The following is an 11,847-nucleotide window of genomic DNA, read 5'->3' as shown; positions in this document are numbered from 1 at the left end:
GAAGTTGGGCTCTGCCCGTGCTCGCTGTCAGAACCAGCGAGACTTGATGGTTTTCGTGACGTGTACACAGGGTTCATTGAGCAAGAAAGTTGTTAAACTCCAACAAATTGAGTTGCAGTGTCTAACGGACATGCCAGCGTCGTTTAAGCAAAAATTGATTGAAACTGTAAATGTTCTCAATCTTAATGGGGGAGGGTGTAACGGGGTTACACGAATCCTAATAACAGTGGTGTGTGTGTCACACGAGGTGTGCATGATGTGACCGCACACCCAAACAAGAATACGGTACGGGGCTAGGTAGCCAGTAGTTATGCATATATTTAGATTTTATTATATATATATTTAGTATATTAGAAAAATCGAAACTTTTAACATTAGGATAGGAATATAAATAAATTCAGTTTGGAATTTAAACCAAATAGTCGATTAGCCTTGGGAAGGCAACAATCACTCTTGGAGTAGCGGATTGCGATCCACTAGCTCATACTTGGTTCTTGTGAAGAACGAAAGGTCGATGACCTAAAGTACGCTTTCTCAAGCGTTTTGCTACGGCAACCCCGCTGCACAAAGTCATTCGGTCATTTGCGCCACATTGTCCCTTTCTCGAGCAAGAAACGGCCCGATTATTGAACTCGATCGAAAAATGTGAGTTTTAAATCTTGATGAAAAGAAACTACAGCAACATATTTCCCCGTCAATATCATGTCGAACCCTTTGAGATGAAGTATACAGTCTTTTCGTGGACGAACGAATCTGCATCGTCGTATACGTTGGGCACTGCCTTAAATACAAAAGTGCTTCGGATCGGTGATTTGGAACTTTTAACTCCACAAATAGCTTATATGTCTGTGTAATGGGCTACCCTTAGCCATCACATGAATGGACCTTTGATACCATCTGTATGCATTGTGGGAGTAAATAAAAGAAGATTACAGTATGGTGTTTTCAGATGCATACGTGATATCTTATATGAAGTCACAAACCTTCTGTGTAATACAGAATGCTGGTTTTTACTTGGGGATCTGTACTGATGACGAGACCGATGTGTCTCTGTCTTTAGAAGTGGGTGGCGTAAGCCAGTCCCTTCTACTGGATACTTTTCACGAAAGTTGAAGTCGAAGTTCAAGCTCCGTACACCCACGATCTTGTTTCTGTTTGGAATGCGGTTTAACCTCAATACACCCTTGATTTTATAATTATGCGCCAAAGGATTTATCAGTAGAATCTCTAGAGCCCGTGGGATGTTTTTCATTCAGCTGGGAGCCAAACATTGTAAATCTAATACAATTGCAAGTTTGTTTTGAAGGCTTAAGTTGTTCTTCTTCCCTCCGAGCCGAGACTGTCCTTCTCCCTCCACGTGGAGAATCGTTTCCTCACGCACAAACTTGTGTGTAGTGTTTGAGGGGCTGTTTGTGAACAGCGCCCTCTTTCACGTGTTATCACTTCGAGCGGTCGTTTTGAACGACAATCGATTTTGGTTTGACGACTCGGCTGTTAAGCACGCCGCCTTCTCCAATCCATGCCATACTCTTATCCTAGTTGGAAGAAGTTGGGGTACCACTCGGTCTATCAGCACAGCAAACTGAGGTGTTGACAAATCAGGTGTTTCCTCTTCTCCGGATGACCGCAAGAACGCAGCTGTCAGTTTCATGCATCATGAGATTATGGAATCTAGGATGTAGGTCGCAACCCCCGTTTCTTCCTACAGAACTATTTTAATGAAGCTGAACGTGTCTTTGTACCGTGGTGGAGAGAAGACGAGCCTCCATCATGATTGCTTTTCGGGTTGGATGCAGCAATTACTGCAAGAGAACCACAAGCAAGTTTTGTTCGCGATGTCCAACCTCGCGGGTCGAGCAAAGAGTTGGACGTAGTGGGAGCGTTTGCCGATCTAAACTGCTTTCCAAGCTACGAACACTTCAAGATCGTGTTTGAACCACCACAGCGTGAGTCCCTTGTGCCCGTGCCGAGTTCTTGAAGCATCTAAGCTCGTTATGACCTACCTCATACGCACAACGTGCTCGCTACTTGGCATCGAGCATTCTCGTCGAGCCAACTGACGTTTTGTTGTAACGTTCATGGCAGTCTTGAATACTGGTCCAATCCAAAATTGATTTTTCTGTGAGTATCCCAAGACGCTAGATGATGCCATCGACCGTGCGATGCATAAAAATTCAGCATCAAGCAAGCCAGGTTCAATGGCTTCGTACCAATGCAATTTCGCCAGTCGACCGGTACATGTGATGACCCAGAGCCAATGGACATCTCGTACATTTCCACGCCTGCAAATGAGTGACCTCGCAGCAGTGAAAAGAGTTTCCGGTAGCAGGAACGTCCATCACATCACCTTCTAAGTTGCTGTACAAGGCTCCTCAAATGGTAATGGGTGCAGCACAATAAAATGACCCTTGACGTCTATAAAAATGCGTGTGAGACGTAAAGAAAATTTGCATGATAAGGCTACTCAAGTACTAGTGCTGTTGGAGATGACGATGTGTCGTCGAAAAAAGGTTAAAAAAATCTATGACGAGATCTAAATTGTTGCGAAATAGAGAAGACGCAGAAAATCTGCTCAACGGACCGGATAGCTTTCGTAAGCTCTCTTGGTCTTGTGTTACGTCGACTCTGTGTCGAGAGTCTCGGTGTGCAGCGACATTATAATCGAATACAAATACTTTACTTGAGATTTGTCATAAGTTCTTGGCGATTATTTAGTTTAAAATCGTCGTGGTCTGCGGGACTGTCAACGCAGCATTTCAATTTAACAAATGGTTAACATGGTTGCATGCAAACCATTTTCGTGATTTGTTGTAGAATCTTCATTCAAGCTACCACAATTACAGCTTACATTGTCGGATTTACAACTGTCTGATACGCATTCCAACACTCAAAATGCACTTTGCCAACACCACTGGCCAAATCGTAAAATCGACCATCGAAACGCCCAGGAATCTGTAAAATTGGTTGCGCACAATGGACGCACTTGGGGGCCACTGACTGCTGATACTGCTCCCAGCACTCATAGTGAACAAGGCGCTCACCCTCAATCTTGTAAAAGCGACCATCAAACCTGCCTGCTAGTTTGACAACTGGCTCTCTACATTGCACGCAGCGTTGCGCAGTGGCCAGCTGATATGCTTCCATGCACTCTCCGTGGCACTTGCCTCCGGCAACCTGGTAATACTTGCCGTCGAACCGGCCAGGAATAGCAGCAATCGCATTGCCGCAGTGGATGCACTTTTCAGACGTACGGATCTGATACGCATCAATGCACTCGGCGTGAACACATGAGCCATCAGGAAGGCTAAACATACGCCCCGAGAACCGTCCCTCCACTACTTCAATGCGCTGGTGGCAATCCACACAAACAGGAGTGTTACGCTCACGATACGCATCTACGCAAGCCCCCTGGCACACACGATCAATCTTAATCTGTCCCTCTTGATCATGCGTGAATGTACGGAAGGTGCCAGAGAGAGCTTTTTGGCATATACAGCATACGGGTAGTGAGCCTGTGTCCGAGACGGGCAACACAGCCGTCGGCTTGGATGTAAAGAGTGTCATGGAGTAGCCCAGTTGGAATGGCAGATGGCCATCATAAGTTGCAGGGATTATCACAAACGGCTTGTCACCATCAGGTGGCGTCAACGGGAGCTCCAAGACGCAGCTGCGATTGGAAATGAAGGTACCTGTAGCGAACACGTCCTGCGAAAGATCGATCTTGCGCTGTTGCCGCACGCCATTTTTGACGACAACTGGCGCGATATAAGATGTGTACTCCGTTTCCATCTTCATTCGCCGAGATGGCTGTTCCAAATGGATGATAAGATTGCAGCCATTGGTAGCTGGCGAAAAGAGTTGCACCTGTGGATTTAAGTGCATGGCGTCTCGTCCGCCGCTAGTGATACCATTCCACTCACCTGACACGATGTGGATACTCAGACTTGGTGAGACAGGATTACCAATTCCATCTGGAACAGATCGAAAATTGTATAAGTTACGCGACTCGATAATAGTCGTGAAGAAGCAGAAAAACGCGCTGAAATCCATCCAGTATGTGTGGTCCTCGCGAAATTGAAATCCACACTCAATCTTTTGCATACGACTAAAACTGTACCATTTTGAATCTTCGTTAGACCATGGGCCCTTCCACTTTTCTGGCTGATGATGCGTTCCAATGCCCCAGCTATTGCGCAACTGAATTAAACGAGTGTTTGTGCCCTGGTACGTAAGTTCTACCACTTTCATGATACCATAAGCATCGGTCTTGCGAAGCCCCTTGGGCAATTCTGCTGTCATATCTTCATTGCTACAACCTACAAGAGAACCCGCTTGTAACGCACTGATCATCATCTGCCACGCAGCTTCCTCATTTTGACACTTTTCGTGAAGCGTGTAGCGACTAGGAACGCCGCCGTACAGATCCTGCAAGACGTACCCTTCTTGTCCACCAACAATTGCCTCGTATCCACCGTGAAGTTTCGCATATGCCTTTTCGATCAACAATGACCAGATTTCAAACTTGTCGCTGCTGCCGGTGAAGGATCCGAAAACGGGCTTGCCGTACTGACTACATGGTATGAAGTCATCAACAACTACAACGCGGCTGCGATTGTTGCGCCAAAATCTTACAGCGTACACGCCCTCTTCGTTGTACTGTTGTTCCTTAGGAAATGCTGAGCCGACTTCTACTCGTTCTGGACGTATCATGTCGTCGCTTAATTGTGGGAAAACTTGTGACAAAGCAAGCTGTGATGTCGATAGAATAGACAATGCACCGAACACGTACGCGTCAGCAAGCCTTCCCACGCGCATGTCACCGGGACTTATACCAACGCCCGAAATGCGGCTGGCAGCTTTGGACTCGCGCGAGCGATCAAAGAGACAAGTGCCTTGAGCATGAAAGTACACAGGTACTAACACCGAGACACGCGACACGATTCCAGACTCTGTACCATCGACACGATAGCCCGAACCTTCTCCCACACTGGAAAATGCAAGTGGTTTGTAATGATCAAGGAAACTCTTTTCCCACATGAGCTCAAACCGTTGTAATCCATCCTGCACATACTCACTCATATGTACAATCATATTTTTCGTAAGTAACAGCATGTGATCGCGCTTACGCTTTGTGACGCCCGTGGTCACAGCTTCCTTAGCAATTCGTAAAAATTCTACGTTAATGTTTGTCGATGTTTGCCGAATCACTTGCAAGATATTTTCTGCTTCCACCGAATTTTTGATCGACATACTACACACAAGTTTCTTCTCGTCGTCTAACATCGTAATCTCCACGTATGCCGTTTCGTTAAAAAAATCCGTCACGCGCTTCCACTTTCGAACATACTCATGAAGATGCGGATACTTTGGATTATTTGTATCTCGAAATATTGATGACGCGTCAGGCGGAAACTGGGGATCCGTAAACTTCGTCCCCGCCTGACGATTTTTGCGCAATATATGTAGCCAATCATCATTGTCTGGCAGTGTGCGCTGATTGTAATACCGCTCTTCCACTGGATCAGCGCGTTCGTTCTGCACAACAGTAATCATGTCGTTCACCTTGGTTACATTGTAGCCTTCAATGCGCTCTTGTGGACTGACACGGTTGCGTTCTACGGCATTAGAAATTTCTAGCCTTGTGCTTAAAGAGTCCATGTTGCGAGCGCGCACAACCTGTCGAATAGACACTCCCTGACCGTTTCCATCTGGTTCATCTCGTTCACCTTCATGTTTATGTTTTACATTAATTGACAAATTCGCAAGCAATTTACTGATATTGCTACTTGATTGAGACGTGCTCTCCAATCCAACTGAAGCCGGCGGCTCAACGGGTGTTGATGGCGTCTGTGGTGCGGCGTAAGGGTCATACGCAGAGGAGGAAGCAGGCGAAGTGTACGGATTGTTTACCAACGATGGAGCCGAAGTTGCAGTCGGAATAGGCGTTGCAGTGTATGCCGGGCTGTAGCCCACGCTAGCTGTGGTCTTCAGGCTCGAGCTTGCTCCATAAGCTGCCGATGGCGTTGGGACAGCCGGAGTGGCATTGGTCGTAGACGTTGAGCCAAATAGGCCTGTTTCGTTAATTCTGGCTGCAATGGGTGGGGTTGAAGAATTAGCCATTGCCGCCGCAGGGCGATGAGCACCGCACTCGCCGCAGAAAAGGGCGGTCGAGTCTCCAAACGGCATTTTGCACTGCGTGCAGTTGTTAGTGGACGGAGCGCTGTAACTCGAAGCAAAGCTCGTCACTGGTGCTGCATCAGAGTTGAGTGTAGTAGACGCAGCTATGCTGTAGCTGGGCGTAGAGAAGTTTGAGGTAGAACTGGGGAATGTATTTGACGAAGGCGCAACGTAGGACGATGAGGAACTGAATCTCGAGCTGGACGACGCAAGAAGGTCGGAGGAGGATGCTGGCATGGACGTAGGAATAACTGGAGATGAAGAAGGGACGTCCTCACGAGGGGCACCGCACTCAGCGCAAAAGCGCGCATTGGCGATCTCATCGGGCTCCCAGCGGTGGCCACACTCACCACAAAACATGATGTCTACGTTTTGGTCAGATGTGCAAATGGCGAACAGTGACTGATCAACAATCAGACAACTTGCGTACCTTGGTACTATTTGATATTTCGATATTTCACAGATTTTCAGGAGCATGCTATTCAAAAATATAAGAAAAATTAATAATCAAACGTGGTCGATACGTTAAAGCGTAATATACGTAGTTTTCACAGTATCATATATACACTAGCAGCTGTCGTTGCTTGCTCATTTGCTGTTTTGTGTGTGATAGATTTGTCTAAGCGCACAAACTTGAGACCTTGTCTACCATATGATTCACATTTTGGCTGACGAATTCTTTTCTCCTACTAATATTTGTTGCAGAAGGGAATTATTGCACTTCAGGATAGAAAATTTACGTATGCTGGGCGACAACACAACAGTTGAAAACTTGAGACCGATAATTTCATAAGTAACTTAACATTTGCTCAATTTTACAAATATGTGATAGAATTAACATAAATTCAAACAGCTATGACGATCAAGCCTGCTGCAATGTGTTTGTGTTGTCTAATGAGGCCGACATTTGTATCCACCGAATGAGAATGTGTGCCAAAAATTGCGGTAGCGATTGCGTAGACAATACCATAATGTAATTAAATGAGCACAGCAAGCGACGCGCGAATTGTTCGGTTTCAAGCCCATATCTGTAGGAACTTTAGCGCACGGGCTTCCAGTGAGAGTAAAATTGAATTTTCATTGCGAAACGCTAGCTTTTGTGATTTGACGTCAATCGCTGTAGCTCAGTTTTGGGTTGGACAACATCTCTTCAAGGTTTTAGACTTGTGATACTAAATTCTTGCGGATCTGCTTCATCTTCTCAAGCTCTTCCTTAAAGCTGATTGTCACGCGTCAAGTGCAACAATGATCCTCTAGATCAACACGCTCCTGTAATTCCATCAGTTCGTCGTACCAAACATGCTGTTAGTTCTCTTCACTTGGCCATGAGTAGTAGATCCAGCTTCGGACGTTTGTTGGTCAGCAAAGACATGGCTGTTTCGAATGAGTTGTTATTTTTATCAGTATATTTGCGCTCATTTGCACTGCGACGCCAATCATCAACCAAGATATCAAAGCGCCGTCGTATAACTCTTCATGGCTTTTTGCCGTGTTTTGTTTCCAAGTTCGCACCAGTTTTCCTTAATCGTCAGAACAACCTTTGTTATCATCACGAATGTCGAGACTCAAATGACGATCTCACCTTTTCGCAATCTCATGTTTGTTGAGTCCGACAGGCGGCGTTTAAGTTAATAAAGGTCCTACGGTGGCTAACTGGTAGTAAGCGACTCTCTTGGGTGACGAGATTTCTTGCGACAAAATGCGGTGTGGGCCCTGATAACTCTCTACAAATAGCACGGCATCCGCAAAGTCTGCCTCCAGATGTGAGCAACCTTCGCAAGAATGTATATGCGACGTGGACAACGTTAATGAATGAAGTTCCAGGGTATCCGTGTCATCAACATCTCTAGCCTCAGAGACAAAGGGCCTATATGAAAGCAACCGCGCACGAAGTGCTCGTGCAGGCGACAATTGCCGTACGATGCGAGCGACTTTGCCTTCGTAAGTGACTTTTTATTCTATACGACAGGTTATGGGGAATATCGAGGCTGTATCTTTGTCAAAAACCTTTCACGATGGTGTCAATCTCTTTGATGGTGGCCGCCATGGTGCTTGTGGTCAGCGCTCTTCTTATGCTAGGAGATCGAGAAGACCTTCCTTCTTACGTGACGTTAAAGCAACAGTGGGAAACAAGCAGTGGATACGACCTGGGTGATCTATCGTCTCCCATTCTTTATGGACAGCCACTCATTATTCTAGCCTATTTGGCTCGCTTACCCGTGTTAAGTCGTATCCTGTGCAACCAATTGGCAAAGGAAAACAAAATTATTGAAGCTCGCAAGCTTGCAGCTTCTATTGCAGATCTACCGCTATATTATCCGTACGTAGAGCCCACCCAGAGCGACGCAGAGCAAGGAGAAGAATCACTGTCTCTCCTGGAATTTAGCAAGAAAGGAGTCAAGAAAGAAAAAGCCACCACTGCCTTTAAGCATTGGAGTATCTCCGACTATACGGTGCGGTACACTTCGGGTGAGGTGACACCCGTGCAAGTGGCGAAGGCTCTGCTGGCGGCCGCTGAAAAGAACCAGCAGAGCGAATATCCTCTTAACGTGTTTGTAGAAAAACACGATGACTGGATCATGGCCCAAGCTCAGGCGTCAGCAGAGCGCTATGCTCGCGGTGAGCCTCTTGGCGTCTTAGATGGTGTACCTGTGGCTATCAAAGACGAAGCTCGCATCAAAGATCACCGTATGTTTATTGGCACGTCTTTTTTAGGATACGAAGAAGAACCTGCAACAAAAGATGACACGCCAGTCGCTCGGCTTCGTGCGGCAGGAGCCATTATTCTCGGTACGACTAACATGCATGAAGTTGGTTCAGGTGTCACGGGTTACAACAAGCACTATGGCACGGTTCGTAATCCATACAATCCGAAATGCTACAGTGGTGGGTCGTCTAGTGGTTCTGCTGCAGCAGTTGCATCTGGACTGGTACCGTTGGCGCTTGGTTTAGACGGTGGAGGCTCAATCCGTATTCCTTCCTCGCTTTGTGGTGTTGTCGGTATGAAACCCACGTTTCAACGCATCCCTTTCGCCGCTGCTGACTGCCCTTCCGTAGCCCACGTCGGTCCTATTGCAGGTTCTGTGCGTGACGCTGCTATTGGATATGCGATCATGAGTGGAAGTGATAAGTCGTTTCCTCTCGGAATGACGCAACCATCTGTGGACTTGCATTCGTTTGAAGACACGTCCTCCCTGAAAGGTATTCGTATCGGTTACTTTCCTGAATATTCGAACCATTCGTCTCTTGAAATTGCTGAGGCAGTCACCAAGACACTACAAGCTTTGAAATCTCGCGGAGCGGAGTTGATCGAGACACCACTTGATCACCTATCAGCTATACATGTCGCTCATGCTATTACGATTACGTCCGAATTTGCTCAAAATCTGGATAAGTACTACGAGCGCTTTGGTGAAATGTCACCGGAAACACAAATTATCCTGGCGTTTGGTCGGAGCTTCACTGCTATGGATTTTCTTGCTGCGCAGCGTATAAGGGCTTTTGCACTTCGTCAATTTCAGGAGAAGGTACTCAGCAAAGTACATGCGTTCGTGACACCCTCGACCGGCATTACTGCTCCCGAGATTCCGCTTGAGGCATTTAAGGCTGGGGAGCTAAACGCGGCGCAGATTGGCAACATCCTTCGATTTAGTGTATATGGTAATCTTATTGGTGTGCCAAGCATAGCTGTGCCGATTGGGTACGACTCTCGCGGGCTTCCGATGTCGATTCAGTTTCAGACTGCTCACTGGCAGGAAGATCTAATGCTACGTCTCGCCCATGTTACTGAGAAATTGTACGCAGAGATACAAAAGAGACCACAGATCTATTTTTCCACTCTTGACGACGCGGCCAATTATGCAAGCAATTAGTCGTTGAGCAATGGTCCTTCGCGAGGACAAAAAGTTACCTTATTGTTGGTTTTATCTTTCATTTTATTTGAACTTGTCATCAGTTAACAGTCTGAATTAAAGCTTTGAGTTGAGATGACGCCGTATATGGCTGTTTTTGTTTTCATTATGTTGTGTCCGTGGCAAATTTTGCACAAATTTTGCAAAGCTGAGCAGTCTTTGGGTACAATAGCCCACCTCTCTGATAATTAATAGATAGGTCATGCATGCATGGTCGCTAACATCATGGAACCTTAATCCAGAGAGTGACCTTTTGAAGAGGTAAATTATTGTACACAGTTTTACAAACTGTGTACAAATATATATAACCACAACTTCCAAGGAAATCGGTATTCATGAAGATGATTGAAAGGTCTGGCGTACACTTCCACGTCAGACAAAAAACATTTTATTATAACAGATAGTAAAGCGAACGTATATAGTAATAGTATGACTACCATTAAATTTCAAAATATGTACTCTTGTAAAAACTAAGCTAAGAAGACACCTTAGTACCCTACTGAGATACTCTACTATATCTCGTTTTCGCTCTTGTTTGAAGCGTACAGACCCGACCTCTGTGCGTTTCTTAACGCCAATTCTTAACGACAACCCTCCCTCTTTCTAAAGTCCAATACAACCCCGTTGCACTTGACAGTACTTGGAGTCAATCCCACGACCGAGTCGTGAAGCGACTGTATCTTTTGCTAGGATGAACATGAGACTTTAACCAACTTCGTATGCTTATGTCCATAGTTGGTACCGATGGAACCAGAAAAGTGCTAGACGAACGGCCTGAGGAGGTAATTTAACTGCTTGGAGGCTCTCATCGGCTCTAGAAACGTGCTGATGAGGCACATCTCGAAACTCCACAACGGGCCGGCGCCGATGAAAGATCAGCTGGTACCCATCATGCGGCAACAGGTGTTGATTATGGAGGCCCTCGAAGCAGATACAAAGAAATTCTGTCTTTCTGGGGAAGGGGAGTTAAGATGGTCATGATTTTGGCCATGCTCCAAACGGAGTGGCAGCGCATCGCGATTGCGGTCTCCAAGAAAGGTGAGAATGGGACACTCAAGTGCAATACACTGACAATAAGGGTTTCCAACGTGGCAGGATTTGGAATGACATCGTGGATGTTTTCGCACCGTATCACTAGGTTTATAGGATGCCTTGTCTACCCTTCAAGAAAGGCGAGAAGTGGCAGACTTTTTTATCTCGGGGCATTTAGATTATATCGCCGCAATGGCGTCAGATCCTCTCCTGGCGGTGGTAACAGTCCCCATATGCATGGACAATATCTGAACGGGTGCGGCTCATACCGAGAACTTCCATGCCCACCCTTGTTGGCGTTGCACACTACAGATTAAATTTATCATACCGTGAGGGCTGGGTGAGGTGCAAGGAATGTAAGATCTAAGAGCTTTGTGGGAGGCAATGCACCCCAGCTACGCTGAAAAAGAAAAGCTGATCTTTTAGCTGCTGATTAGTTTGCATTGCCCGCGATTTTTTCACCTGCGATACAAATATCTCTGCCTTGATTGTCCCATTTTCTTACGGCTGAAGAGCCAAAAATCGTCTTACCATGCAAAGGAGGACGTCGTGTCCTCACGGGAAGAGTTGTCGGGGCAATATTAGCGCAGAGTAGCCAACTGAAGAAGAGCCGGACTCTGTTGTACCCCGTGAAGGTCGTGGTCAATTACTTCAGTCACAAAGATCGCGACTCTTCCTAAGAGAGGTGAGGCGCATAAGGCAGGATTACTTATTGTTAATATCAACG

At 46.2% G+C, this 11,847-nt stretch overlaps 3 protein-coding genes across 3 annotated transcripts; 2 read left to right on the top strand and 1 right to left on the bottom strand.

The window, feature by feature from the left end:
• Positions 1-2,844: 2,844 nt before the first annotated feature.
• PHALS_00111 (calpain-like protein) lies at positions 2,845-6,120 on the bottom strand (the record flags this gene model as incomplete). The annotated part of the gene is made up of 1 exon (XM_024727981.1): positions 2,845-6,120. One exon carries the CDS (start codon positions 6,118-6,120, stop codon positions 2,845-2,847), a length of 3,276 nt encoding a protein of 1,091 aa, XP_024572149.1.
• An 856-nt stretch (positions 6,121-6,976) lies between these two features.
• Positions 6,977-8,191, top strand: PHALS_14619 (uncharacterized protein). The gene has a single exon (XM_036407510.1). The coding sequence runs from the start codon at positions 7,503-7,505 to the stop codon at positions 7,782-7,784; it is 282 nt and encodes a 93-aa protein (XP_036262980.1). The 5' UTR covers positions 6,977-7,502; the 3' UTR covers positions 7,785-8,191.
• Position 8,192: 1 nt separating this feature from the next.
• PHALS_00110 (asp-trnaasn glu-trnagln amidotransferase subunit a-like protein) lies at positions 8,193-10,049 on the top strand (the record flags this gene model as incomplete). Its single annotated transcript, XM_024727959.1, has 1 exon — positions 8,193-10,049. One exon carries the CDS (start codon positions 8,193-8,195, stop codon positions 10,047-10,049), a length of 1,857 nt encoding a protein of 618 aa, XP_024572147.1.
• Positions 10,050-11,847: the final 1,798 nt, after the last annotated feature.

The sequence above is a fragment of the Plasmopara halstedii genome (assembly GCF_900000015.1).
Source record: "Plasmopara halstedii genome assembly, contig: Scaffold_110, whole genome shotgun sequence".
NCBI classification, from domain to species: Eukaryota; Oomycota; class Peronosporomycetes; order Peronosporales; family Peronosporaceae; genus Plasmopara; species Plasmopara halstedii.
This window is presented reverse-complemented; position numbering and strand designations above follow the sequence as displayed.

Excerpts from the sequence above, each read along its gene's own strand:
- PHALS_14619 (XM_036407510.1), top strand. The coding sequence starts at position 7,503 with ATGAGTAGTAGATCCAGCTTCGGACGTTTGTTGGTCAGCAAAGACATG.